Source organism: Loxodonta africana, chromosome 1 (genome assembly GCF_030014295.1).
Source record: "Loxodonta africana isolate mLoxAfr1 chromosome 1, mLoxAfr1.hap2, whole genome shotgun sequence".
NCBI classification, from domain to species: Eukaryota; Metazoa; Chordata; class Mammalia; order Proboscidea; family Elephantidae; genus Loxodonta; species Loxodonta africana.
In genome coordinates, this window is record NC_087342.1 from 231,354,119 (window position 1) to 231,379,739 (window position 25,621).

Consider the following 25,621-nt stretch of genomic DNA (forward strand, 5'->3'; position numbering starts at 1 on the left):
TTTGACACACTAGTTTTTTTTTTTTAAGCTTTGACAAGGTCGAGAAACAGAAAGCTCTTTTTTTGTGTGTGAATATTGTGCTTTAGGTGAAAGTTTACAGAGCAAATTAGTTTCTCATTAAAGAGTTAATCACAAATTGTTTTGTGACTTTGGTTGCCAACCCTGCGATATGTCAACACTCTCCCCTTCTCCACCCCAGGTTCCCTGTTTCCATTCATCCAGTTTTCCTGTCACTTCCTGCCTGCTCCTCTTTGCTTCTGGGCCCAGGCACCATCTAGTTGTTCTGGGTGAGAAACGGAAAACTTTGTTGGGAAAAGCAGAAACCCAGGGTTGGCTGTTTTGTTTATTTTCAGTGAATTCCAGGTTCTTGACAGGTACCGGAATGAGTCCTTGAATCCTCAAGGACAGCCCTTATTTATCCACAAAATACAGCATGTGGAGTAAAGGATTTAACTGAATTGCCTTAATCATATGCTTTACCTCTGCTCAGGGGCTACCTCCCTGTGCATAAAGGGCAGTTCACAATTCGCTACCAGAATAAACCTGGACTTCCTCCAAAAATGCTCACCCCAGAGAACAACTTCCCACAGGAATTCCATGCTATTACTGGGTGATCTTAGCCAGACAGGAGAACCGCCTGCAGCCAGTAAATTTAGGTCAAAAACTATCCTGGTGTCGGCATATGGGGGATTTGAAAGAAAGATTTTTCCATGAAACTGGAAAACATTATCTAAACATAGGATATTATAGAAATATGTTCGGGCGTTGGTTCTCAAGGGGGTGGGTACTGTTGCCCCCCAGGGGACATCTGACACCATCTGAAGACAGCTTTGGTTGTCACAACAAAGGGGGAATGCTACTTGGCACCTAGTGGGTAGAGGCCAGGGATGCTGCTTAATATCCTACAACACACAGACAGCCCCCATGGCAAAGGGCCAATTGCTTGGGCCCAAGTATGTGGGGAGTTTTCCTAGAAGGGCACTTGGGGTCAATCTCGTTGTTAGTTGCTGTCCAGTCACCTCTGACTCACGGCGACCTTATGTATAAACGGCAACCTTATGTATAATGGAATGAAACCTTGCCTGAGCCATCCTCAGTCATTGGCATATCTGAGTCCATGGCGGTGGTTATTGTGTCAACTCATCTCAGTCTCACAGAACGAGAAATACTCTGTGGGGGAGTTTGGCTTGCGTTCAGTGAGGGGATGAGGTGCTGTCTTGGCTCCTCCCATGTCTGGTTTTTGTCAGTGTTGTTTATACTCAGAACTCAGGGATCATCTGTCACCCACGTCTATGTGGTTTCCAAGGTCTGTCATTTTTTTTCCCCCAACTACCTTCCACATAGGATAACCTGGGGTAAACTACTTATCTCTATGAAATCACGTCTCCTCACCGATGAAGGGGGAATAACAATAATGGCGTGTACATGAGGTTTGCATGAGGACACGTAGATAAAGGATCTGGGACATTGGTGATCTGTAGATGCCCAACAGCCCATCCTCACTTGCTCCCCAACCCCTTGCCTCCCTTCTTCAGGCACTTTAATGCCGCACATCCAGACATCCCAACACCTGCCTGGTTGTCTCTTTACTGCTCATCTCTCCTCTTTCCAAACATACCTGTCACGACTCTTGGTATGAACTCTGTCTTTTATCTAGGGGGTGTAAGCTAGTGAGATCGTGGAAGCAGAAATAATTTATTAGCTCAATTCCTTATGAATTCTTTGTTTCCCGACTCATTAAAAGTGGTTTGAAAAATTCATGCCATTGATCTTACAGTCAGTCCTGAATCAAGTCTTTTTTCCTGCAGTTGGGTAAGTCCTTTCCGAATTTACATCCATTCATTGGTAAAGGTACGAGTGTAGGCAAAATTCAGAGGTTGCCTTATTAAAGTAAAAAACTCCAGACTCCTAACCACAGAACATTAGAAAATATTTCTGGATTATGTGTTTTCTTCTCAAATATACTTAATTAAAGTCAAAGCATATTTACTGAGTGCCTAATGGGTAAATGACCCAATGTTCCAAGTTCAACCCGGTAGGTGTTACCCAGTTTGTACTCTGAATACCAGCTGATTATAGGAAAGGGTATTAGGATACTCAAGATTTCTATTTCTTTTGCATATATGTTATTAGAAATTATTGTTAGGTCAGTACTTTAAAGGTAATTATTTAAGCACTGTAAAAATGAAAACTGCTTCATTTTTACAGCAGGAAGCCAAAACCAAGTGCTATTTCTACATGCCTGATGAAGACAAAAGACCACATTTGACTAGTTATCTTGAGGCTAGAAACATACATAAGCCGCAGCTCACGATTTGCTGATTGTTCTTCCAGCATGTGGACATCTGTTTAGTATTTACCTCCCATGGCTGGTTTTCTGTGGGACTGGGCTAAAACCTGGGCCCCCAGAGCCCAGCTCCACAGCTCTGATTTCTGGCTCCTGGGTGGGGAGGAGGGGGAGGGAAGGAGAGGAGGAGGGACCCCCAGGGAAGCTGGAATTAAGGGGCTCCCTATTCTATTCAGATCCGTGGCAGCTGTTGGCCGCCCTTCCCCCTCCACCTGTCAGTAGGAGGTCCCTTTTGGGCAGGTCCTGCCTCAGGCACTTTCTCCGCCACCATCTGCTCAGGCTTCACAGCAGGGCTGGTCTCTCTCAAAAGACAAACCGCTCTTCCTAGAAGGAGCAGGAGCCAGCAGTTTCAAAGGACACATATTTGAGGCAGCCTGGCCAGCCTTCTTCCTGATTGTGCTGGTCATGTCTGTTCTTTTCTAGAACATTCAGTCGCTCTTTGTTTTCAACCCCTCCTCTGTTTACTGACTGCTTTCCCTGTCTACAAACACACAGCTTACCTCAGTCTTTCTCTCTCTTTCTCACCAAGTCCCTTAAAAGGTGAAGATCACATTTGCTCTAGCTAATCCTCCACCTCCCACATTCACTTTCTCTCTCTCTCTGTTTTTACGGTTTATAATTCATACACCACGTAATTCACTGTTAAGTAATTGTGCTCATTAGGAACCTGTACACAGACCAATGGGCAGTTGTTTAAACAGAACAAGGGAATACTGAGTGGTTTAAAATCAGATAAGGTGTGTGTCAGGGTTGTATCCTTTCACCATATTTATTCGATCTTTATGCTGAGCAAATCATTCGAGAAGCTGGACTACATGAAGAAGAACGGGGCATCAGGATTGGAGGAAGACTCATTAACAACCTGCGTTATGCAGATGACACAACCTTGCTTACTGAAAGTGAAGAGGACTTGAAGCACTTACTAATGAAGATAAAAGACCATGGCCTTTGGTATGGATTATACCTCAAAATAATGAAAAAAAAAATCCTCACAACTGTATCAATAACCAACATCATCATAAAATGAAAAGAAGATTGAAGTTGTCAAGGATTTCATTTTACTTGGATCCACAATCAATGCCCATGGAAACAGCAGTCAAGAAATGAAATGACATATTACATTGGGCAGATCTGCTGTAAAAGACCTTTTTAAAGTGTTAAAAAGCAAATCTGCTGCAAAAGACCAGAGTAACTTTTTACGATTTGTGTGTTTTTTTATGTATGCATGCATGTAGTAAAATACATCTGTAAGTTTATATGTAACGTTTCCAACCCCCAAAGACAAACATACTGATAATAAAAGGCAATAATAATGAAAACAAACAAAAAAATGAGGTATTCAACCGACTTACGATGGAGTCATGGGAACAGAACCCTGTTGTAAGTCGAGGACTACTTGTAGTAAATTCTTACCTTCTTCTCCATAGTCATTGTCCCTACCTTGGTTCTGGCTCCCAGCTCATCCACCTCAACTCCAGTGAAAGCTTTACAATGAGCTGCCTTCTCTAGTCTCACTAACCCGTAATCCCTTCCCTGTAAAATGACCTTTCTAAAAGGTAGATTTGGTCATGCCCCTTCCCCTTTTAAGTTCCCTCAGTGGCTTGCCTTCACCCACAGATAAAGCTTAAACTTCCACATATGGCGTGTAACATCCTCCAGGATCTGTTTCACACCTGCTTCTTCTGCCTCATCTCCTCAACTTCTTCCAACCCGAACCCACCCATATGGAGCCCACTGTGCCCTCAGATGCTGCTAGGCATGCAGTGTTCTTTCCCTAATACTGGCCCCCAAACAGGAGTCCCTGGGTGGCACAATGGTTAAGCACTTGACTACTTGCTTCAACAAAAGGTTAGTGGTTGTAACCTACCCAAAGTTACCTCAGAAAACATGCCTGGCAATCTGCTTCCAAAAGTCCACAGCCTTAAAAACCTTATGGAGCAGTTCTACTCTATACGCATGGGGTTGCCATGAGTCAAAATCTACAAATAATAACAAGTAATAATGGCAAATAATAACAACGGCCCCTTGACACACTTGCACTCATTCTTTTGCAACCTGCCTCAGTGAAATGACCCGATCCGACCCCGTGCCAAACCTTGACCCAGTACAACTGCTACTGGAGGATTTATCAAACTCTATCGGCCAGTTTGCGAACAACTTGAGCAGAGGAACCTTGTCTTTATGTTTGTAGCCCTGACACCCAACATATTCGGTGCTCAAGAATAATTTCTTAAATAGATAATATACGTTTGAAAAAAAATTAGTGTTTTCATCCTTAAGGTGACTTTCGTATTTGAATCTGTAAAAAAATTTTCAGTGACTGTAGTATGGGTTCAAAGTAGTTAAGAGCTCGGCTGCTAACAAAAAGGTTGGCAGTTCAAATCTACCAGCTGCTCCTTGAAAACCCTATGGGGCAGTTCTACTATGTCCTATAGGGTCACTATGAGTAGGAATTGACTTGATAGCATTGGATTTATTATTATTATTATGGGTTGGCAAACTATAGCCAATGGGCAAAGTCTGGCCCACAGCCTGGATTTGTTTAACGTTTTGCTGGAACGCAGCCACACCCGTCTATTCATGCATCATCTGTCTTCGTTTGCTCTACAAAGGCAGTGCTGAGCAGGTACGACAGAGACCTGTGGCCTGCACGGCCTGAAATATTTATTATCTGGTCCTATTCAGAATAAGTTTGCTGATCCCTGAAATGGGCTATGGTTTCTAGTCTTCATTAATCCCTTATCTGAGTTCCTAGACTTCTCTGATTTAATAATGCTAAAATTCTCCTGCAGATGTGAGTGGTTTCATTGGATGGCCACGATCAACTCCATAATTGTGATTTCTGTAATATTTTCTTTCCCATCAGTATTACAATCAGGAGCAGAGACAAATAAACATGAACAAGCAATTCAAATAAGCATTTGCTGTACCTAAAATGTGGAGTCCCTGGGTAGTGCAAATGGTTAACACGCTCAGCTGCTCACTGAAAGGTTGGAGGTTGGAGTCTACCCAGAGGCTCTTGGGAAGAAAGGCCTGGCGATCTTCTTCCAAAAAATCAGCCATTGAAAACCCTGTGGAGCACAGTCCTACTCTTATACATGGAGTCACCACAAGTCAGAGTTGACTCCATCACAACTGGCAAGTGTACCTAGAATGTAGGTCTGGGAACCATGAGACTGACTTCTGTCCCCTTCTTCTTCACTTTCACAGCGTGACCCTTCATGAACCTGCTAAGAACACAGGACTTTTCTCATTGGTTGAATGAGAAGGCACAAAGTCCTGTTGATGATCGATCACTATTGTCAACTGACAGGCACAGTTCTAAGAGCCTCAGGATGTTTGGAGAATTATGGTGAAAGTGAGATACATTCAAACTTACCTATTAATGATGCTGCAATCTTAAAGCGTCTCTGAATTCCGTCTTGCACCTTATGCCTGGTTCTTAGTCAGAGCCCTGTCACAAACATCAGAAACTGAAAAATGAGCCTGTGTTTACATTTTGTCATTGTTTAAATTCATAGTGGCCCGTGTGATGGAGCACAACTGCCCCATACGGTTTTTTTTAGCTGTAATCTTTACAGAAGCAGATCACTAGGTCTTTCTCCCATGGAGCCACCAGGTGGACTCGAACCGAGGTGCTGGTTCACAGCCGAGCACCTAACTGGTTGCACCACCAGGGCTCTTTGAGTAGGAATTGACTCTACGGCACCTAACAACAACAACAACATTGTGTACATTATGCTACATCAGGGCTTATTGACTGAAAAACTTCAGAAACACGGTGGTCAGAGGACAAAACACTTCTGGGAGGTACTCTGTGTCCCATTCCTGGGAGAAGAGGCAGCTAGTATTTCCTAAATCCACTAGAAGATCCACTGTAACTGTTTGGGCTACCAGGACAAAAGGAATGAAAAAGGCTGGTGACCAAGAAACTTCACCTGGAACATGGAGCAGGAAGTGCAAGATAATGGAAATAAATAAGTGACATTTCAATTATACCCACATTACAGGGAACAATGACAGTTTTTGTAAATGATGGTTGACAGCAGAAATTTGTGGTCCTACTGTCCCTGGGCTCACCTGTGCTCGCACAGGTCCAAAGGCCCAGGTGGTTTTGCAGAGATCTGAGGTGGGGAGCATGGAGAGTGGGGTGCCGGAGCGAGCTCCTTACCCAGTGATTGCACCTAGTTCACCCAACAGGGTCTCTATCATCCATTAAACCCACAAGTACAGCCATGATCTGCGCTTATGGTGATGACATTCTGGTGGGGCAAACAGGCAAAACATCATGTTTGGACACTGATGAGTGCCCTAGAGAAAAATCAGGTAGGGATTGGAGATAGGAGTGTCTTTGTGTCCTCGGGCGGCTGTAAAAAAAAATACCACAAAGTGGGTGGCTTTAAAGAATGGAAATGTATTGTCTCACAGTTCTGGAGGCTGGAAGTCCAAATCAGGGTGTCGGCCGTGTTGATTCCTTCTGAGGCTGAGAGAGGAAGGGTTCCATGCCTCTCCCCTAGCTTCTCACGGCTGCGGGCCATCTGTGGTGTGCTTTTGCTGCTGGTACGTGCATCTTCACCTGGTGTCCTCGGCGTGTGACTCTGTCTCCATGTCTGTCCTCTCCCTTTATAAAATACCACTCAGGAGGGGTTGGGGTTAGGACCCACCCTGCTCTGGTATGATATCATCTGTCTGAACTGATAACAGAAGAAAGACCCTATTTCCAAACACAGTCACACTCACAGCTATCAGGTTAGGACGTCAACATATCTCTTGGGAGGACACAACTCAATCCATCACAGAGAGTACTGAGGTCAGTGGAGCCGGGAAGGCTTCTCTGTGAAGGTGAAGACTTGTAGGAAGGGAGGAGACTGGCTGTGTTGTGTCAGAGAGCCCGCCAAACCTAGAGGTCATCTAGGAGGTTACGGCAGAAAACGTCAGTCACAGAAAACAATGACACAACCGAAGGAGGTGGACAGTACTCTGGAGAAATCATGAAACCCATGTCTTTGTGGAAAACAGCCTCACACACAAAGTCAGTATTCCAGAATTGAGGGATTCCCAAATGCCCCTGGATGGATTCCCTGTGAGTCTCAAAGCTTGCTCTGATTTCAGCTGATACTGCTTTTAGCGACATACCTCCTTGGGGAGCCATTCAGCATCGAGATGTCAGCCTCTTGGTGAGTTTGGCTCCAGGAAGGCTCGGGGAAAATTTCACAGAGGTGGGTGGCAAAAGGATGAGGAAGAGCAGCCAACTAGCCAATATTGGTGAAAGACAGTACGGTCCCAGGAATGCAGCCGCTCAGGGCCTTCCTTGCTACCTGGAGTATCGCCCACAGGTAGAGCAACCAATCTCTTCTGGTGGCACAAATGCTAAAGCCCTCGACTACTAGCTGAAAGGTTGGTGGTTTGAGCCCATCCAGAGGTACCTTGGAAGACCAGCCTGGAGATCTGCTTCTGAAAGATTACAGCGTTGAAAACCCTATGGGGCACAGTTGTACTGTGCATGCAAGGGGTTGTTAAGAGTCGGAATCGACTGCATGGCACCCAAAGCTCCTGAGAAGGTTGGTCACCCGGTACAGGCTGAGCAGGCTTCAGGAGAAGCTGAGAAATGAAGTCACGTTCACGCAGAGGCTGGAGGCTCAATTCCTTCTTCCCAGAGGGTCAATCCAACTCACCCCTTCCTCACCATTTCCAGATTAATTTCATAAAATTCCTTTGAAAGAAGCAGGAGAATGTCTTTATTGTGTTTTATTATTATTTCAGCAAAGCTCAGGTAACTAAAGAAAAGAATTTTTGATTGGAAAAATCTTTGCTACTTGGCTACAGGCAATAAGTGCAGTTTTGACGGTCATGGGAAATTTAAAAATGTTCTTTTTCATTATAAAGTGATATTTCCACACCAACAAAAGAGGGGAAAGCAGAGGTGAGTAAAAATTCACGTATAATTTTATCACCACAGCAAACTGCATATTAGTGTGTCCCTCAGCCACTTTTTCATAGAATTTATTATTTTTTATATAATTGCATCTTATACAATTGCAATTTCTGTAAACTCCTTTTCGCTTAACATTATGTTGTAAACTTTTTTTTCCACGTTGCAAAATAGTTTTCATATGCAATCTGCTTAATGATTACACTGAAAACACACGTTTGAAATACATCTGGAATTTTAAAAGAAATACTTATTAAGTTAATTAAAGGATAGCATGTCACAGACCATGATGAAGCCCTGAAGAATGGTCATTTTAGAAATCTATTCACAGGGGAGGTTCTCATCAAATGTTTATAAATGGAAATTAATAAGGCACAAAATATTTCTGGATGGTACTTTTTATTTTATTATCTTTTGCCTTTTTTACTTTCTGTAAGAAATTGGTTAAAGCAGTCAGCTGCTAACTGAAGTTGGTGGTTTGAGTTTACCCAGAGGTGTTTGGAAGAATGGATTAACAATCTACTTAAAAAAAAATCAGCCACTGAAAACCCTATGGAGCACAGTTCTACTCTGACGCACGTGGGGTCACTGTGAGTCGGAATCAAGCTTGATGCAACTGGTTACTTTCTGTAACGAGATGTAGTGCTTTTGTAATAATGAGAAAAATATAAAAAAAGGTTTACAGGAAAAACGTATTGAGTGGAGATTTGGTGCTAAATAACCTGGTGCCATTGAGTCGATTCCAACTCATAGAGACATTATAGGACACTGCCCCGCAGGGTTTCCAAGGGGTGGTTGGTGGGTTCAACTGCTCACCTTTTGGTTAGTAGCCCAGCTCTCAAAAACACTGCACCACCAGGGCTTCTGACGGTAAATAGTACCCTTTAAAAATGCTACTGAAGTCACTCGCTGAGTTTGACATTAAGAATCCAAGACTTGTGTGTGAACTAAACTCTCTGTAGAAAGGAAAGGCGTCAGAGGCTGCCTTTGCCGTGTGCAGCTGGAGAGTTTTCAGGAGTGCTGCTTGTATAGCTGAGGCATCCTGGGGCACTAATGGGAGGAGTAGGGCAGTGATAACACAGCTAGCAACTTGCCTTTAGAGTAAAATTCCTGGGACTGTGTAGGAGATAATCCAATAGACTTAAATTCAACATAAATCAGTCACATCCCCCTACTTGTGAAATCACTAACTGTAAGGGTTTACATTCAAATACACATTCTCGGCATTTGCAATTAGTTTGCATGAGTTTTGTGGTTCTCATAGTTTGTTCTGTTCTCTCCATCAACTTGGCCATATATTAATAGCAAATATTTATTGAATGGGTCTCATGTGCTAGGTACTAGTCTTAGGGTTCGCTAGAGAAATAGAACTGTATAGTGAAACCTGTGAGAGCTGGAACTCAATAGGACTGCCTTATTTTTCCAGGTCTTGCAAGTTTTCCACCTTTGACAGGGTAAGTCTTACCACTTTTATACCGCTCCTTTTAGTGGACAATAGTTGAGCTTTCCTTCTCTGATAGGTTTTTGCCTTACACAGGTTCTGGCTTTCATAAGTTTTAGTGTATATATATCTGAAACTTGCTCTTGAAGGTAGGGTAGCTAAAGTGAAAGGAAGAAATGATGAAGTAAAAGAGCTGAACAGAAGATTTCAAAGGGGAGGCTCAAGAAGACAAAGTATCGTAACAAAACATGCAAAGATCTGGAGTTAGAAAACCAAAAGGGAAGAGCATGCTCAGCATTTGCCAAGCTGAAAGAATTGAAGAAAAAATTCAAGTCTCAAGTTGCAATATTGAAGGAATCTAAGGGCAAATATTTAGTGATGCACAAAGCAACAAAAGACGATGGCAAGAATACAGAGTCGCTGTACCAAAAAGAACTGGTTGATGTTCAACCATTTCAGGAGGTAGCATATGATCAAGAACTGATGGTACTGAATGAAGAAGTCCAAGCTGCACTGAGAAAAGGTATTGGCGAAAAACATGAACTGACGGAATACCAATAGAGATGTTTCAACAAATGGATGCAATGCTGGAAGCACTCACTCATCTATACCAAGAAATTTGGAAGACAGCTACCTGGCCAACTGACTGGAAGAGATCCATGTTTGTGCCCATTCCAAAGAAAGGTGCTCCAAAAAAAAAAAAAAAATGAAGAAATTATCGAACAATATCAGTAATATCACAAGCAAGTAAACTTTTGCTGAAGATCATTCAAAAAGAGTTGAGGCAGTACAATAGACAGAGAACTGCCAGAAGTTCAAGCCAGATTCAGAAGGGGATGTGGAACAAGGGGTATCATTGCTGATGTCACATGAATCTTGGCTGAAAGCAGAGAATACCAGAAAGATGTTTACCTGTGTTTTATTAACTATGCAAAGCATTCAACTGTATGGATCGTAACAAATTATGGATAGCATTTTGAAGAATGGGAATTCCAGAACACTTAATTATGCTCATGAGGAACCTGTACACAGACCAAGAGATAGTCTTTCCAACAGAACAAGGGGGTACTGTGTACTTTGGACATGTTTATCAGGAGGAACCATTCCCTGGAGAAGGACATCATTGTTGGTAAAGTCGAGGGTCAGCAAAAAACAGCAAGACCCTCAATGAGATAGATTGACACAGTGGCTGCTACAATAGGCTCAAACATAGCAAGGATTGTGAGGCTGGCACAGACCAGGCATTGTTTTGCTCTGTTGTACATAGGGTCGCTATGAGTTAGAACCATCTCGATGGCACCGGACAACCACAACAACTACACACACACACACACACACACACACACACGTGTGCATGTGCGTGGAGAGAGAAAGAGATTGATTTTAAGGAATTGACTCACAGGATTGTGGGGGGGCTGGCCACCCAAAATCTGTAGGTCAAGGGACAGGCTGGAGATTCCTGCAGTCTTGTGTCCCCAAACCCTTAAGTCAGGAAATTAAAAGAGTGAAGAGTAGAGGAATTCTGGCAACATGTCTGTTTACAGTCTGGAGTCAGAATACACTCTCGGACGTTCCCTTCTTGCTCTTAAAGCCTTCAGCTGATGGGATGAGGCCCATCCACAGTACGGAAGGTCAGCTGCTTCACTTAAGACCAACTGAGTAAATCACATGTAACTACATCATAACAGCCCCTAGACTAGTGTGTGGCCAAACAACTAGGCATCATAAACAAGTGGACATGTAAAATTAACCATCACAGTACTGTCTATCTCTTCTATGTGCTTTACCTGAGTTAATTCATTTAATTCTCACAACAACCCTACGAGGTAGATTCTATTATTGTCTCCAAAGGTCACATATAAGTAGGTGAAGGAGTCAGAATTCCAACCCAGATGCCTCGAGCTTGCCCACGTACCCTCATTTAGGCTACCTCTCTGCTGTGCAAATATCAGGAATGTCATTCCTGCAGTCTTTGTGTTTCCTCAGAGCATTTACTGTGGTGTTTAGCCTGGGGGTGGGGGGCCCTCAGTGTCCGATGCTGGCCTAGTATAACTATAGGAGTTCTCCAGCAATGTTCCAGTCTCCATCAATGAACATGGGGTCACTGTTCAATGAACAATGCACAGCCACTGAAAGGGTTCTAGGAACAAAAAAATGCAACGTCAACACACCCCCGGCGAAGAGCAATGCAAAGTCACTGAACATTTCCAAATTGACTTTTGTTGTTGTTAGGTGCCATTGAGTAGGTTCTGCCTCATAGGAACCTTATTCATAACAGAACGAAACACTGCCTGGACCTGCGCCATCCTCACAATTTTTATGTTTGAGCCCATTGTTGCAGCCACTCTGTCAATCCATCTTGTTGAAGGTCTTTCTCTTTTTTGCTGACCCTCTACTTTCCCAAGAGACTTGTCCCTTCTGATAAGGTGTCCAAAGTAAGTGTGACAAAGTCTTGCCATTCTCACTTCTAAGAAGCATTCTGGCTGTATTACCTCAAAGGCAGATTTGTTGGTTCTTCTGGCAGTCCACGGTATATTCAATATTCTTTGCCAACATCATAATTCAAGGGTATCAGTTCTTCTTTGGTCTTTCTTATTCGTTGCCCACCTTTCGCATGCATTCATTGCCCATTGCCATGGAGTCGATTCTGACTCATAGTGACCCTATAAGGACAGAGTAGAACTGCCCCCGTAGGGTTTCCAAGGAACGGCTGGTGGATTTGAACTACTGACTTTTGGTTAGCAGCCAAGCTCTTAACCACTGTCAACAGGGCTCCAGCATGACTTTTGAGATAGAGAAATGACCTAAATGCTGCTGACCTTTCCCCAACTCAACATCTGTTTTAGACATTTATATCAGGGAAGTTTGCTAACAAAGAGAGAAAGTAACTGGGAGATTTTTTTGGATAAGGGTTTGCTTTTTTTTTTTTTTAATCCCTTCAGAAACTACCCCATTTAAAAAACAAAAACACCCAGGGTAACTCTGAGCCCTGAGTAGAGGTAAAAATGGACATTTCTCATCAGACCATCTTGAGGGAGGCTTTGGAGTGACTTGCCTTGTGCTTCCATCCACGTTGTTGACAGCTACTGAAAATACATCTTCAAAAATGGACTCACATGCTCTTTTGATGCATTTATTGACAATTTGAGGACAAACTCAGATACAGTGGTCAGGTATTTCTTTACAGATCTCAGAGAAAAATAAAGATCCTTCTGCAAAGACTTCATTTCTATCCTTTTGATATATTTATATTTTGTCACACCGTTCCTGCTCAAATAATACTGCTTGTGATTCATACCCATTTATGGTGGTTGTTTTTTTCTTTAACTTATTTTAAGAATCACCATTCTATTCTGGAAAACAAAAAATAAAGACTGCCACCAGGAAAGAAAAAAAGACCACACTGGAATGCCAAACAGCTCTAGAAACTATGCTAAAACATGGGGCAAACCCAGCAAACCACACGAATTTGGAAGGAGGCAATAGTTAAAACATGATTTTCAAGCAAAGCTGTGGATGATACAGAATGCCGTGTGCTCCACCTGACAGGGGGGAGCCGTCGGAGTTGTCACATCAGGAGCTGCTATTCACTGGGATTGTCGGTGACTTAAAATCAGGTCTCGATTAGATTCAAGACTCAGCACCTGACACCTGCCACAGGGATCATGCCTGGTCATGTTCTGCATCTCCCGTCATGTAGACGTGGAGCTCTCTATTCTTTCTCTAGGATCTTTAGCCTTCCTGATGTAGATATGGGTGGCTGGGGTCATGTTGCCGTAGTGGGGTTGTCTGAGCCATGAAACCCAATGAAGCTGCGACAATATCCCACCTTGCCCAGGGACAGCATCTCTGGAGGGAAAAGGGAGAGCAGGAAAGGCTGGCCCTGGGTGGATGAAAGACCAAGGTGAACTGAGGCATTAAGGAAAGAGGACAGTCACCCTAGGGATGTGACCCTGGAAAATTTTCTGAGGGCGGTCACTCCCTTGATCCCCTAAGCAAGGACTTCCGGTGCTATGTGTAAAAACAGAAGCCCTGCTAAGGATCCCGTAATTTGCAGAATCCCTGAATCAAAACAGGATTCCACGTGAGATTCATCACGCCCTGAGTTACAAAGGGTGATCTTCCTGAGAAGACAGGTAATTCAGTTCTAACAACAGACAGCAGCTGTGCTTTTCCATCTGCACACCACGTGGTAGAAAATGCTGCATCTAGTGTGCACTTTTTTGATATATTGCTAATCCTTAAAAAAAAAAAAAAAAAGTTGGTGACTTGACCAACACTCCAAGCCACGTTAACCGAGGAAACAGTCCAGTGAGTTTGCCACAGGACATACAGCGCCCCCTGGGCTTGCAGATTGGGGGAACAGCATGGACGTGCAGAAGAAGCATAAACCCTTCTTATAAACAGAATCAAAAAAAAAAAAAAAAACAAAACAGAATCAGGCACGTTTTAATTCTGATAGCCCTGGAAACGCTACTTCTTTAAAGATTCTAATAATCTACACTTTTGTTAACATTCAGGGTCACTATGTAACCACGTCTCCCTCATAGACCCCCTTACCCATTAAATTCACGATGAAGCCAGTTGTATCAGCTAATTCCCCAAGCTGCAAAATGAGCACTTAAAATCAAAACAAAAATTTTGTAATATTTTCAGAAAAACAATTTCTAAGATTGCAAATAATTAAACAGAATGCAAGTACATAACATTTTGATTTCTTCCTGTGATTTAAACATTCAGCATTCAATTTACCTCTCCAGTTTCTCACTTAGTTGACAAGCTGACTCATGCACAGTCGGTATTTCATCAGTGCAACTTCTAAAGACCAAATTCTCAGGGATAAGCAAATATTTTTGACTATTGCATGTGGTCCTTTGTGAATGGATATGCTCTGAAAATTTAAGTAAGAGCATCTCTCTTAAAGCTATGCATATAGTTTTGAGAATCCTTTGCAAACGATCTTACATAGAACCACTGACAATAACTGTCCCACCCCCCAAAAACAACAACCAAAAAAAACAAAACAAACCTATTTCCCACCATTGACTTCTCCACACAATATTTACTGTGGGTAAAACGCAGGAAGGTGAACCCGGGAAACTTCTCTGCGTGTCCTTTTCCAGCCTGGCCCCAATTTACTCAAGAATGACAATCCATACAAGTGAACCGCACTTTAATCTGTGCGGGGACATCTGTGTATTGCTGAAGGCTGAAAACACCTCTCACGGGCCTCACCGCCTGCTCTGCTGTTTTTCATGGACACGGTAAAAGGGATACCGGAAGCTGCTTCTGTAATTTGGTTTTTGTGATTTTGGAAAGAGCTTGAAATGTGTGTGTGCGTGCGCATGAGTGCGTGTGTGCGTGCGTGTGTGTGAGCGGCTAAAGGAAAAGTAGCAGACGACGGTTGCACTCTGTTTCAAACGAGGGTTGCCTGTGTCCGGCGGCTGGGAGCTACACGTCGAACCAGTGGTCACCCATGCACGTGCGGTTCCACTCCAAGCTGCAGTTCCAGCACCACTCAAACTTGCACTGGGGCTGGGGGCACTTCATGTGCATGCATCCACCTGGGGGCCGACAGAGGACACAGGTGCGGGCATTACAGTGCACACTTTGAAACACATTGTAGCATACACTAGCCCAAGAATTTAGAGCCCCTGGGTGGTACAAACAGTTAAGCGTTCCACTACTAACTAAAAGGCTGGTGGTTTGAAGAAAGGTGACTTGGAAGAAAGGCCTAGCAATATGCTTCTGAAATGTCACAGCACTGAAAACCCTATGGAGCAGTTCTACTCTGTCACATGGGGCCGCCATGAGTTGGAATTGGCTCGATGACAACTGGTTTGGTTTTGGTATTCTAGAAATTAATGTCTAAGTGAGTAATCACAAGTAATAGCAGGGCAGAGAGGATCTGAAAAAAGTCAGAGAGCAGGATCTGAACTTCTCAAAGAAATGAATAAAATTGAAGCATGCTACTTTCACCAGGAAGGCACTGTATTTGTAAATCTGAGTTTATTTACTTCTCCTGAAATGGAATTTGTAAACAAATGATTCATGTCTCACAGGCAATGAGTTAATCCCTCATTATTTTATCTTTATAATTTAAATATGTATATATTTTTTCTTATGATTCACTTTTTAGCATATCCTTAGGGTTATTTGGTTTGGCAAAATTCATAAAACAGGAGTCGGGACAGCATATTACTTCATTTCCTTATTATTTTACCTTAATAATTTAAATATATTTTTCTTTCTTGTGGTTAATTTTTGTCATTTCTTTAGCGTTATTCAGCTTGGCATAATTCATAAAACAGGAAAAGGGATGGCATGCTACTTTTAATAGGGAATATGTTCCTTAATGCCATCAAAAATTTTATTTAAGGTGAGAAAACTTTGTTGTTAGTCGCTGCTGAGTGGCCTCCAACGTGTGATGACCTTATGTAGAACAGAACAGAACATGGCCCAGGTGCACCACCTTCATGATCGTCGGTACGTTTGAGTCCATTGTTGAAGCTATTGCACCAGTTATCTCACTGAGGGTTTCTCTCACTCTTCCTGACCCTCTAATTTACCAAACACGACATCCTTTTCTAGCAATTGGTCTTTCCTGTAGACACGTCCAAAATAAACAAGCTGAAGTCCAAGGAACTAACATTTATTGACAGGCATAATGCTAGGTGATATACATATGTTGGTACGGTGGTTAAACACTCAGTTGCTAACTGAATGGTTGGCAGTTTGAAAGACGTGGCAGTTGGCTTCCAAAAAGACTCCTAGAAACCAAAAAAAACCCCATAAAGACTACTGCCTTGGAAACCCTATGGGGTAGCTCTACTGTGTCCTATAGGGTCACTATGGGATGGAATCTACCCAATGGCAATTGGTTTGGTTTTTGGTTTATACATATGGTATCCCACTTAATCCTGAATAGCACCTTGTGAGATAGACATTATTACGTTTCAGAATTTTCTGAAGGTTAAGCGTTTGTGAATGGTGATGCCTGAGAATTAACGGAGATCTGTGATGCCAATTCAGACACTCATTCTGGTACAGAGAAGGGCCTCCAGCACGAGAAGAAAGAGCATTATTTTGGGATTATTCTGGTATTCCTTCTTTCCTTCCATTTGCTAAATATAGTCCCTATTTGCTCTTGGGGCTGAGAAATCAAGGCTTCAGTGAGGTGAAGAGGAAGTGACCTGTATGACTCCACAGGGGTCTGCTTCTGACCGAATCTCCTAGAACATCCAAGTTAAAGCTGGATATTCAGTTTCTTTGCCTGAGTCATACAACGAACTGAAAGTGTTCTATTTTACCAATTGTGTTGTTAAGTCATTTCTTTCTTGCCAAATTTTCCAAATAATTGCTTCAGTGCAGTTTTATTTTTATTTACAAATCTGGCAAAAGAACTTCTACTAATTTATGAATATGTAACTAAAGATATGGAAACCCTGGTGGCGTAGTGGTTAAGTGCTATGGCTGCTAACCAAAAGGTCGGCAGTTCAAATCCACCAGGCGCTCCTTGGAAACTCTATGGGGCAGTTCTACTCTGTCCTTTAGGGTCGCTATGAGTCAGAATTGACTCGACGGCAATGGGTACGGGTACGGTAACTAAAGGTATTTGCTTTAAGGTCACTTAAATACATTTAAAATCCCGTATAGTTCTATTTCTTTTTGGTTTGTTTTAAAGACCACAAAAAACTACAGATGTATGAGAAATAAAGGAAAATACTCCCCTGTGACACTTTTAATATTTTCCATTTAGGATTACATCATATTCAGTACATATTTAATGATTGGAGCCCTGGTGGCACAGTGGTTAAGAGCTTGGTTGCTAACCAGACAAAGGTCAGCAGTTTGAATCCACCAGCTGGTCCTTGGAAACCCTATGGGGCAGCTCTATTCCATCCTATAGGGTCGCTATGAGTTGGAATCAACTCGATGGCAATGGGTTTGGCTTGGTTTTTATACTTATAAATAATATGAGAAAGCAATGTGATGTTGTAAAATCACTTAGGTTTCTGAAAAATATCATAAAGAATTCTTTAGCAATATATTCAAACTCAATGAAATATTAAAGTAATGCTAAATTGAAGGTTGAGAATGTTTTTCTATTATACCAAAAATCTAATGGATACGGAATATTAGTGTTACAAATAATTTTCTGTTACAAAAACTAGAATCACAATGGCACAGTAGAATAAGAAGGAAGCAAATAGGAACAGAGGATATCCGCATGATTAACTCTCTTCCCTTTCTGATACCATATCCACCCCCACCACCAGTTGTGGTTGAACTGTGCTCTGTAGGGTTTACTTTTCAGAAGTAGATCACCAGGCCTTTCTTCTGAGGCATCTTGGGGTGGACTTGAACCGCCAATCTTTTGGTTAGCAGCTGAGAGCATTAACTGTTTGCACCACTCAGGGACTCTGATGCTTAATATACATGGGGCAATATACTGGATCGTATTTTTTTTTTTTATTGTATGGCCTCCCTGGGTACTGAGTTCTGCCTGCCGACGGATACTCCAAAAACGGACGGCCAGCCTACCCTGGGCACTCTTTATCGGGGCTCCAGCACCAAATCTTCCATTAAATTTTACGAGAGAGTAGAAACTCCTGAATGACCTGGACGCAGATTTAAGAGGCAACAGATATTTATGACCTGAGAATGGAGCCGGAATCTCATCTGTTTGAGATGGAAGTGAAGAAAGAAACTTCCAGAGATTAAAGGGGATTGTGGGAGGAGGTGCCAAGGGTTAGCCTATGTTTAAAATAACTCTCATTATCATTTCAGTTTAGCTGAAGGAAAATCTTCTTTTGTGGAATTCAGCTGAATATGAAGCAAGCTATGAACTTAGATGGGAACCACTGGATGGGGAAACTAGCTTCCTTGCTAACACTGGGCAATATTGGTTTCCATTGTAGAGGTATATTCCAAAACAGTTTTGACGCTCATTAATAGGGTTAAAGCTTTAGCTTTTCAGGTTATAAGTCACAATGATATTCATTTCAAAATTGGGGCCATAGGACTTCTTTTGGAATTGCGATTTTCTCACTTAAGATGGTTTGTGGGCATTTCCCATGTGTTCATAACTTCTTCCTTAGCATGAAAAACTGCACGACACTTCCTGAGGGCTTGCTATGTGCAGGCACCATGCTGTGTGCTTTTAATACATTATCTTACTCTCACATCAATTCTATAGAGTCTGTACTATTACAAACCCATTTCAAGAATGTGGAAACAGATGCTCACAAGGTCACACCGGATGTGGCGGAGCCAGGTTCTAACTCAGGCAGCAAGAGGGCAGAGTCTATGCCCTTAATCCGTAGTGGCAGTCCACCACGGGGCTGTGTAACAGTTTATCAGATGGGTTTATCACGATACAAATGAGCTCTTTCGTATTGGAGAACATTGACAACATCAAATAATTTATCGTGATCAATATACCAGTATATTGAAAATGCACAATATTTCAGTGATTTTGGGTTTTCCTCAATTTAAATAGTGCTGCAATTAGTGTGTTTTTGCCTCAAGTATGTGTTTTTGTGTGTGTGTGTGTATCTGTATTGTGTATTTCAGATTCTTTCTTTGGGGTAGATTTCCAGAAATAAAATTATTGGGTCAAAGGATATAAACATTATAAATCTTTTAAAATATATTGCCCAAGTGGTTTCCAGAGAAGTTATGCCTGTTTGGGTCCTCACCACATTTGAGGATTATTATTAAAAACAAACAAATACAAAAGAAAATTTGAAGACCTTTGAGGATAATAAAATGGTATAAAACCGAAAACCAAATTCATTGGCATCGAGTCAATTCCGACTCCAAATGACCCTGTGAGACAGAGTGGAACTGCTCCACAGAGTTTCCAGGGAGTGCCTGGTGGATTCGAACTGCCAGTCTTTTGAGTAGCAGGTGTAGCTCTTAACTGCTGCGCCACCATGGTATCTTACTATTTAATTGGCATTTTTTAAGCACTTGCAAAATGGAACCCTGGCCCGTGTGTATTAACCATTGCAAATTCTCCCTTGTGAAGGGCCTTTTCATACCCTTTCACTTAACCTTTCCTGTGCTTTAAGCAAGACAACCCCGGCCAGTTGCTGAGTGGCCATCAAGGTAGGAAAGCACTTTCCTCTGATTGCGTTGATTAATAGGTTCAGAGAGACTTCTGCGTTTTCCAGGAGTGCTCCAGCATGCAAAGGAATGAGAATGACTCATTGGGTAAACAGTTGTTTTTTTTCCCCCTGAGAGGCCATTGACCCAGAGCTGGGGACTTGGCTGGACTCAGTGGCTCTTGCCATTCTGGGACCATCAGCACCTTCTGTTTGTGTTAATGGAGACTTTCCCATAGGACAGCCCTGAGAGAAGAGACAGGAGTGCCCAGCATGGGCCTGCCCGCTCTCACCTCACGGCGAGGTGGCCCTTACCAGCCTCCAACCAGGGTACAGGTAGTTAGTGCCCCAAGAGGAGAACGTCGGGAGGGCGGCCACGGGTGTTTCTGTGGTGGTGTTCCTGACTCTACCTCCCCCATCTGTGGGGGGGTGGGTCTCAAGTTTAGAAAGGTCTCCTTGGGTGCTGGCTGGTGATGGCTTTAGACTGGACAGATGGCAGCAGGACCCCACTGGCTGCTGTGAGGTGTCAGGGTCATTGAGTGTGGTAGGTTGAGTATGAACTACAGTATAATTTCAAATAAGGAGCCCTGGTGGTGCAAACGGTTAAGTGCTCATCCGCTAACCTAAAGGTCAGCAGTTCAAACCCACCCAGCCGCTCCAGGGGAAAAAGACCTGGCCATCTACTTCCATAAAGATTGCAGCCAAGAAAACACTGTGGGGCATGGGGTCACATGGGGTCTCGGTGAGTCAAAATCAACTCAACTACACCCAAAGACAACGACAATATAACTTCAAATAATGTTTTGGAGCTGGTGCAGCTACAAAAGTGTGGGGGACAGACAACAACATGACCACACAGCATAGCCTCAGAGAAGACGAGGCCGGGGAGCAAACCAAGCCACTGCCTCAGCCTGGCTGAGCCACTTATTTTGAATCGCATCCAATATCTTGATCCTAAATAGTTTCTGAGGAGCCCTGGTGACACAGCGGTTAAGCACTCAACTGGTAACCAAAAGGTTGGCAGTTCGAACCAACCAGCTGCTCTGTGGGACAAAGATGTGGCAGTTTGCTTCCATAAAAGATTATAATAAATATTTACAGCCTTAGAAATCTTATGGGGCAGTTCTACTCTGTCCTGTAGGGTTGCTATGAGTCCGAATCAACTTAATGGCAATTTTTTTTTTTTAAATAGTTTCTGTCCTCATTCCGTTCCCAACCAGACAAATATTAGCAGTCTTCCTAGCATAGCCATTGGACTCCCTCCGTAGATATTTTTGTGTGACAAGAACAAGAGTGAGGAACATTTACTGAAGGCTTAATTGATGTAGAAGGCACTCTACAAATGTGATTTCATTTAATCTGCACAGTAACTCTCCACAAAAGGTACATAGATTGCCCCCATTTTACAGAGGAGGGAATGGTGGCTTAGAGATGAACTAACAGGTTTAAGGGTTTATTTGACAGGGCAAAGGGATGATAATGATAATGGTGGGGCAAGGACTTGAACTCAGGCAGTCCAGAGCCCAAGTGCTACTTCAGTCCCAGAAACCACACTGCAGCCTGGTCAGAAACCCCTCTGGGATGGATCAGGAGATATGCTAAACAGGGAAGACAGGAGTAAGTGCTCAAATTTCTTGCGATCTCCCAAAAGTTAAAACAATAATAATAAATGACAGGGAACTTCCTTGAAGATGTTGCTGTTAGCTGCTCTCCAGTTGACCCCTGACCTAGGGTGACTCTATACACAATGGAACGTAACACTGCCTAGTCCTGCACCATCTCCATGATTGATTGTGGGTCAGCATTGTGATCCATAGCGTTTCTTTCTTTCTTTGTTTTTCTAAATAATATTTTATTGTGTTTTCAGTGAAGGCTTACAAAGCTGTTTAGGTTCCCATTCAACTATTCCTACACAAATTGTTCAGTGACATTGGTTACATTCCTCACAATGCACGAACAGTCTCATTATTTCCATTCTGGTGGTTCCATTTCCTTTAATCTAGTTTCCCTGCCCCTTTACATTCTCACCTTTGTTTTACAGTAATTACTGACTATTTGGTCTCATATAAGTTATTTTATTTTAAAGGAGCACAACATTTATGAGTGATACTCATTATTTTGTAAGCCAATCTGTTATTCAGCTACAAGGTAACCTCAGGGGTTAGTTTCAGGTCAAGGTTTGAAGAGTATCTTAGGGAAACAGTCTTGGGAGTTCTTCAGTCTCAACCAGTGTGTGTGTGTTTTTTTTTTCTCTTTAAGGAATTTGGGGTTCTGTTTCCCCTTTCTTCTCCCATGCCATCAGGGTTCATCTCTTGTGGCTCTGACTAGAATGGTCAGTAGTGGTAGCTGGGGCACCATCTCGTTCTTCTGGTCTCAGGGTAGATGAGGTGTGGTGTGTGTAGACTATTTGTCCTGTAGACTAGTTTCTTCTCTGAGTCTTTGGATTCCTTTCTTCTCCTTTGCTTCAGATGATTAGAGACCAACAGTTGAAGTGATCTATAGATCACTAACAGATGCTTTTCACAAGTAGATCAACAGGCCTTTCTTCCTAGTCCGTCTTAGCCTGGGAGCTCCGCCGAAACCTGTTCAGCATCACAGCGACACAAAAGCCTCCACTGGCAGGTGGGTGGTGGCTGCATCTGACGTGCCTTGGCTGGGAATTGAACCTGGCTTGCCTCATGGGAGGCGAGAATTTGCTTCGGAATCACCACCGCCCCCATGCTTGAAAAGAGAATGTCTGCAGTCCACCGATTGTCCTAGACAGGTGGTGGGAGGAAACGACTTGTGAGGAAGAGCTGCCTTCCATGGTTTTAAGCATCTGGAGACACCATGTTCCTGCTGAGGAGCCATGGACGAAAAGCAGTGCCTTGTGCTATGAACGGATGTCACGCCAGCATCAGAGTCTCCTGGGACTCCTCAGTGTGAAATTCAACTATAGATTATGGGCCTGGAGTGAGGCCCAGGAACCTGCAGTTCAAGCAAACACATGAGGTGGTTCTCACATGTGCTTAAATGGCTATGCTGGAAGCAAATGACAGGTGCACACAGGCCTGGGCACATCATCAGAGAAACAAGTTAATCTCCACTTTCAGTGTCCCTCAGAATGTGACCTGGGCTCTGTGCCTGTAACGGCAGGAAAGGGGGAGGGAGTCCTTTAGTCCGAGAGCTCCTGCGATTTCCTGATGGCCACTGTGGCCAGGCAGTGCTGATGCTGAGAGAACATGACTGCAGGGTTAGGAGGGGAGAGCCATGCATCGGCGGGGTTTACAGCACAGTTTAGGGAGGCCTGTTCTGAATGCGGAAGCTGGTATTTCTAGGCACAACTGTGAACTTGAGCAAAGAAAACCATGTCCGTGGCTCCTGGAGGACATTGGCGGTAGTTAGTTTCATTTATTTCAGAGGTATCTCCAAATAGTAATTTCAAATTCTACAAATGTAAAGAGCATTTGGTAGAAGGCAAAAGAAAAACTCCTTTTCAAGGCATATTCATGTGGGGGACGTTTTAATGAAGGAGCCGACTATCATAATGCGTAATAAACCAGTTGCCATTGAGTCGATTCTGACTCATGGCAATTTCATGTGTACAGGGTAGAAATGTGCTCCATAGGGTTTTCAATGATGTATTTTTTTGGAAGTAGATCACAGGGCTTTTCTTCTGAGGAGCCTCCGGGTGGACTCAAATCACCAACCTTTCGGTTAGCAGCTGACTGTGTTAATTGTTTCATCACCCTGGGACTCCATCATAATAATCCGAAATCAAAAACCAAACCCACTGCTGTTGAGTCAATTCTGACTCATAGTGACCTTAGAATAATGCACGGCACTAAGTCCCCTTCAGCTGGAATAGAGAAACTACACGAAATCATGTTCTAGTATTCAAAGGGATATTGGTAGGTGTGATATGAAAAAAGAGTTTCACCGCCAAAAAAATTCAGAAACCAGTTGGTTAAATTACACAGGTGTCTTACAGAAGGAACGCTGAGATGCTTTAATATGCTAACGTACATTGTGAATGGGGATCCTACTAGGAGCTCCCTTAGGTGGCCGCGGTGAGGATTAAACGATCTGGTATGGTAGAACACATGGAACAAGGTCTGGCATGTAGTAAGTGCTCAGTAAAAGTTGCTTTTGGTGATATTATTATTACTCAAGAGGAAGGATATACCAGGAATCACCTTCCAAATTAATTTGGCATGGTGACTTCCTCTTTTTCCTATAGAGTATCTCTTGGGACTAGAGGGCCATTGAGGACATTTTGGGAAATACCGAACTTGGAATTTCCCTAACTTTTTTTCTTCTTTGCTTAGAACAGTAGACAACATATCAAATGCAAACTAATATTAATAATAGATAATGATAGGGGCTTTCTATATGCTACCACCTGTCTGTCGGTCTGTCATACTGTGGTGGCTTGTGTGTTGCTATGATACTGGAAGCTATGCCACCAGTATTTCAAATACTGGCTGGGTCACCCATGGTGACCAGCTTTTAGTGGAGCTTCCAGACTAAGTCAGACGATGAGGTAAAGCCTAGCGATCTACTTCAGAAAATTAGGCAATAAAAACCCTATGTATGACAACAGAATATTGTTCAGTATAGTGCTGGCTGGAAGATGAGCCCCTTTGGTTAGAAGGCACTCAAAATACATAGTGGCCACAATGATTGTGAAGTTGATGTAGGACTGGGCAATGTTTTGTTCTGTTGTACATGGGGTCGCCGTGAGTCAGAGCTGACTTGATGGCAAACAGCAACAACAACAACAACCATAGAGCAAGTACTGGGCTCAGCAGTCCACGGAAACCCATCATGCCATATGAGTCTCACAACAACCCTCTGAGGTCGCATCTATCATTATCTCAATTTTACAGATGGGGAGTTGAGGCTTAGGAGGTTAAGAAGCTTGACCTGGTAGAAATGAGATTCTAGCTTTTTCTGGATGGCTTCAATCCATCTGCTCGACCGACTACTTAGTTATAAAATCCTCCCCCAGAGTCTGCCTGTTGTTATCATGCAGTGAATACTCTCTAAGGAAAACTCATTAAATCCTCTTTTTTTTTTTGGCCCGTCCAGACTTACCGTTTTTTTCAACTGGTACATGGCAACGAGGACAAGGTTTGGTGGTCTTCTTGATTGTTTCTTTGGAAGCCTCTTCCCATCGAGCTTGCTCAGCTGCCTTTTCATCAACTCGGTAGCCCTGAGTAAATCAAGACACAAGGAGTTTAGATTCTGATGTTCATCTGGGGATGTAAGTTAGGCCATGACATTTTTTTTGCATATCGTACCTCTTTTTGCAACACTGCTCAGGAAATTCTTAAAGATGGCAGTGCCTTCAGGGAAGCAGCTCCAATAGAAATGCATTTGACCAGTGGTGGACAGCTATTGAACGTACGCCCAACACAGTTTCCCTGGCATGTGACATACGCTTATAAGCTAACAAGAGATCACTCAGCTGTAGAGTGTAAGGTCTTTTATTTCGTTGTTTTGATTAATTGTAATAAGTAACATTTATCAGGTTTGATGTATTCAAACTGTGGTGTTGGTGAGAAACACTAAATACACCATGGACTTCCAGAAGAACAAACATTCTTAGAACCAATACAACCAGAATGTTCCTTAGAAGTGAGGATGGGAACACTTTGGCTTGTTTACTTTGGACATGTCATCAGGGAAGACCAATCTCTAGAAAAGGACACTATGTTTGTTAAAGTAGAGGGTCAGTGAAAAGACAGAAACCCTCCAGGACATGGCCTGACATAATAGCTGCAACAATGGACTCAAACATACCAACGATC

The 25,621-nt window shown here is 42.9% G+C and overlaps 1 protein-coding gene across 2 annotated transcripts in view; it reads right to left on the minus strand.

Annotated features, from left to right (window-relative positions):
• Positions 1 to 12,193: 12,193 nt before the first annotated feature.
• Positions 12,194 to 25,621, minus strand: part of PRKN (parkin RBR E3 ubiquitin protein ligase) — a 1,623,853-nt gene continuing 1,610,425 nt past the window's right edge. For both annotated transcript variants that reach the window (XM_064293116.1, XM_023559354.2), the window contains exons 11-12: positions 24,906 to 25,023; positions 12,194 to 15,284 (exon numbers count right to left, since the gene is read on the minus strand). In XM_064293116.1, coding sequence (XP_064149186.1) covers positions 15,172 to 15,284; positions 24,906 to 25,023 — 231 coding nt within the window. In that variant the 3' untranslated portion in view covers positions 12,194 to 15,171. The remainder of the gene's footprint in view (positions 15,285 to 24,905; positions 25,024 to 25,621) is intronic.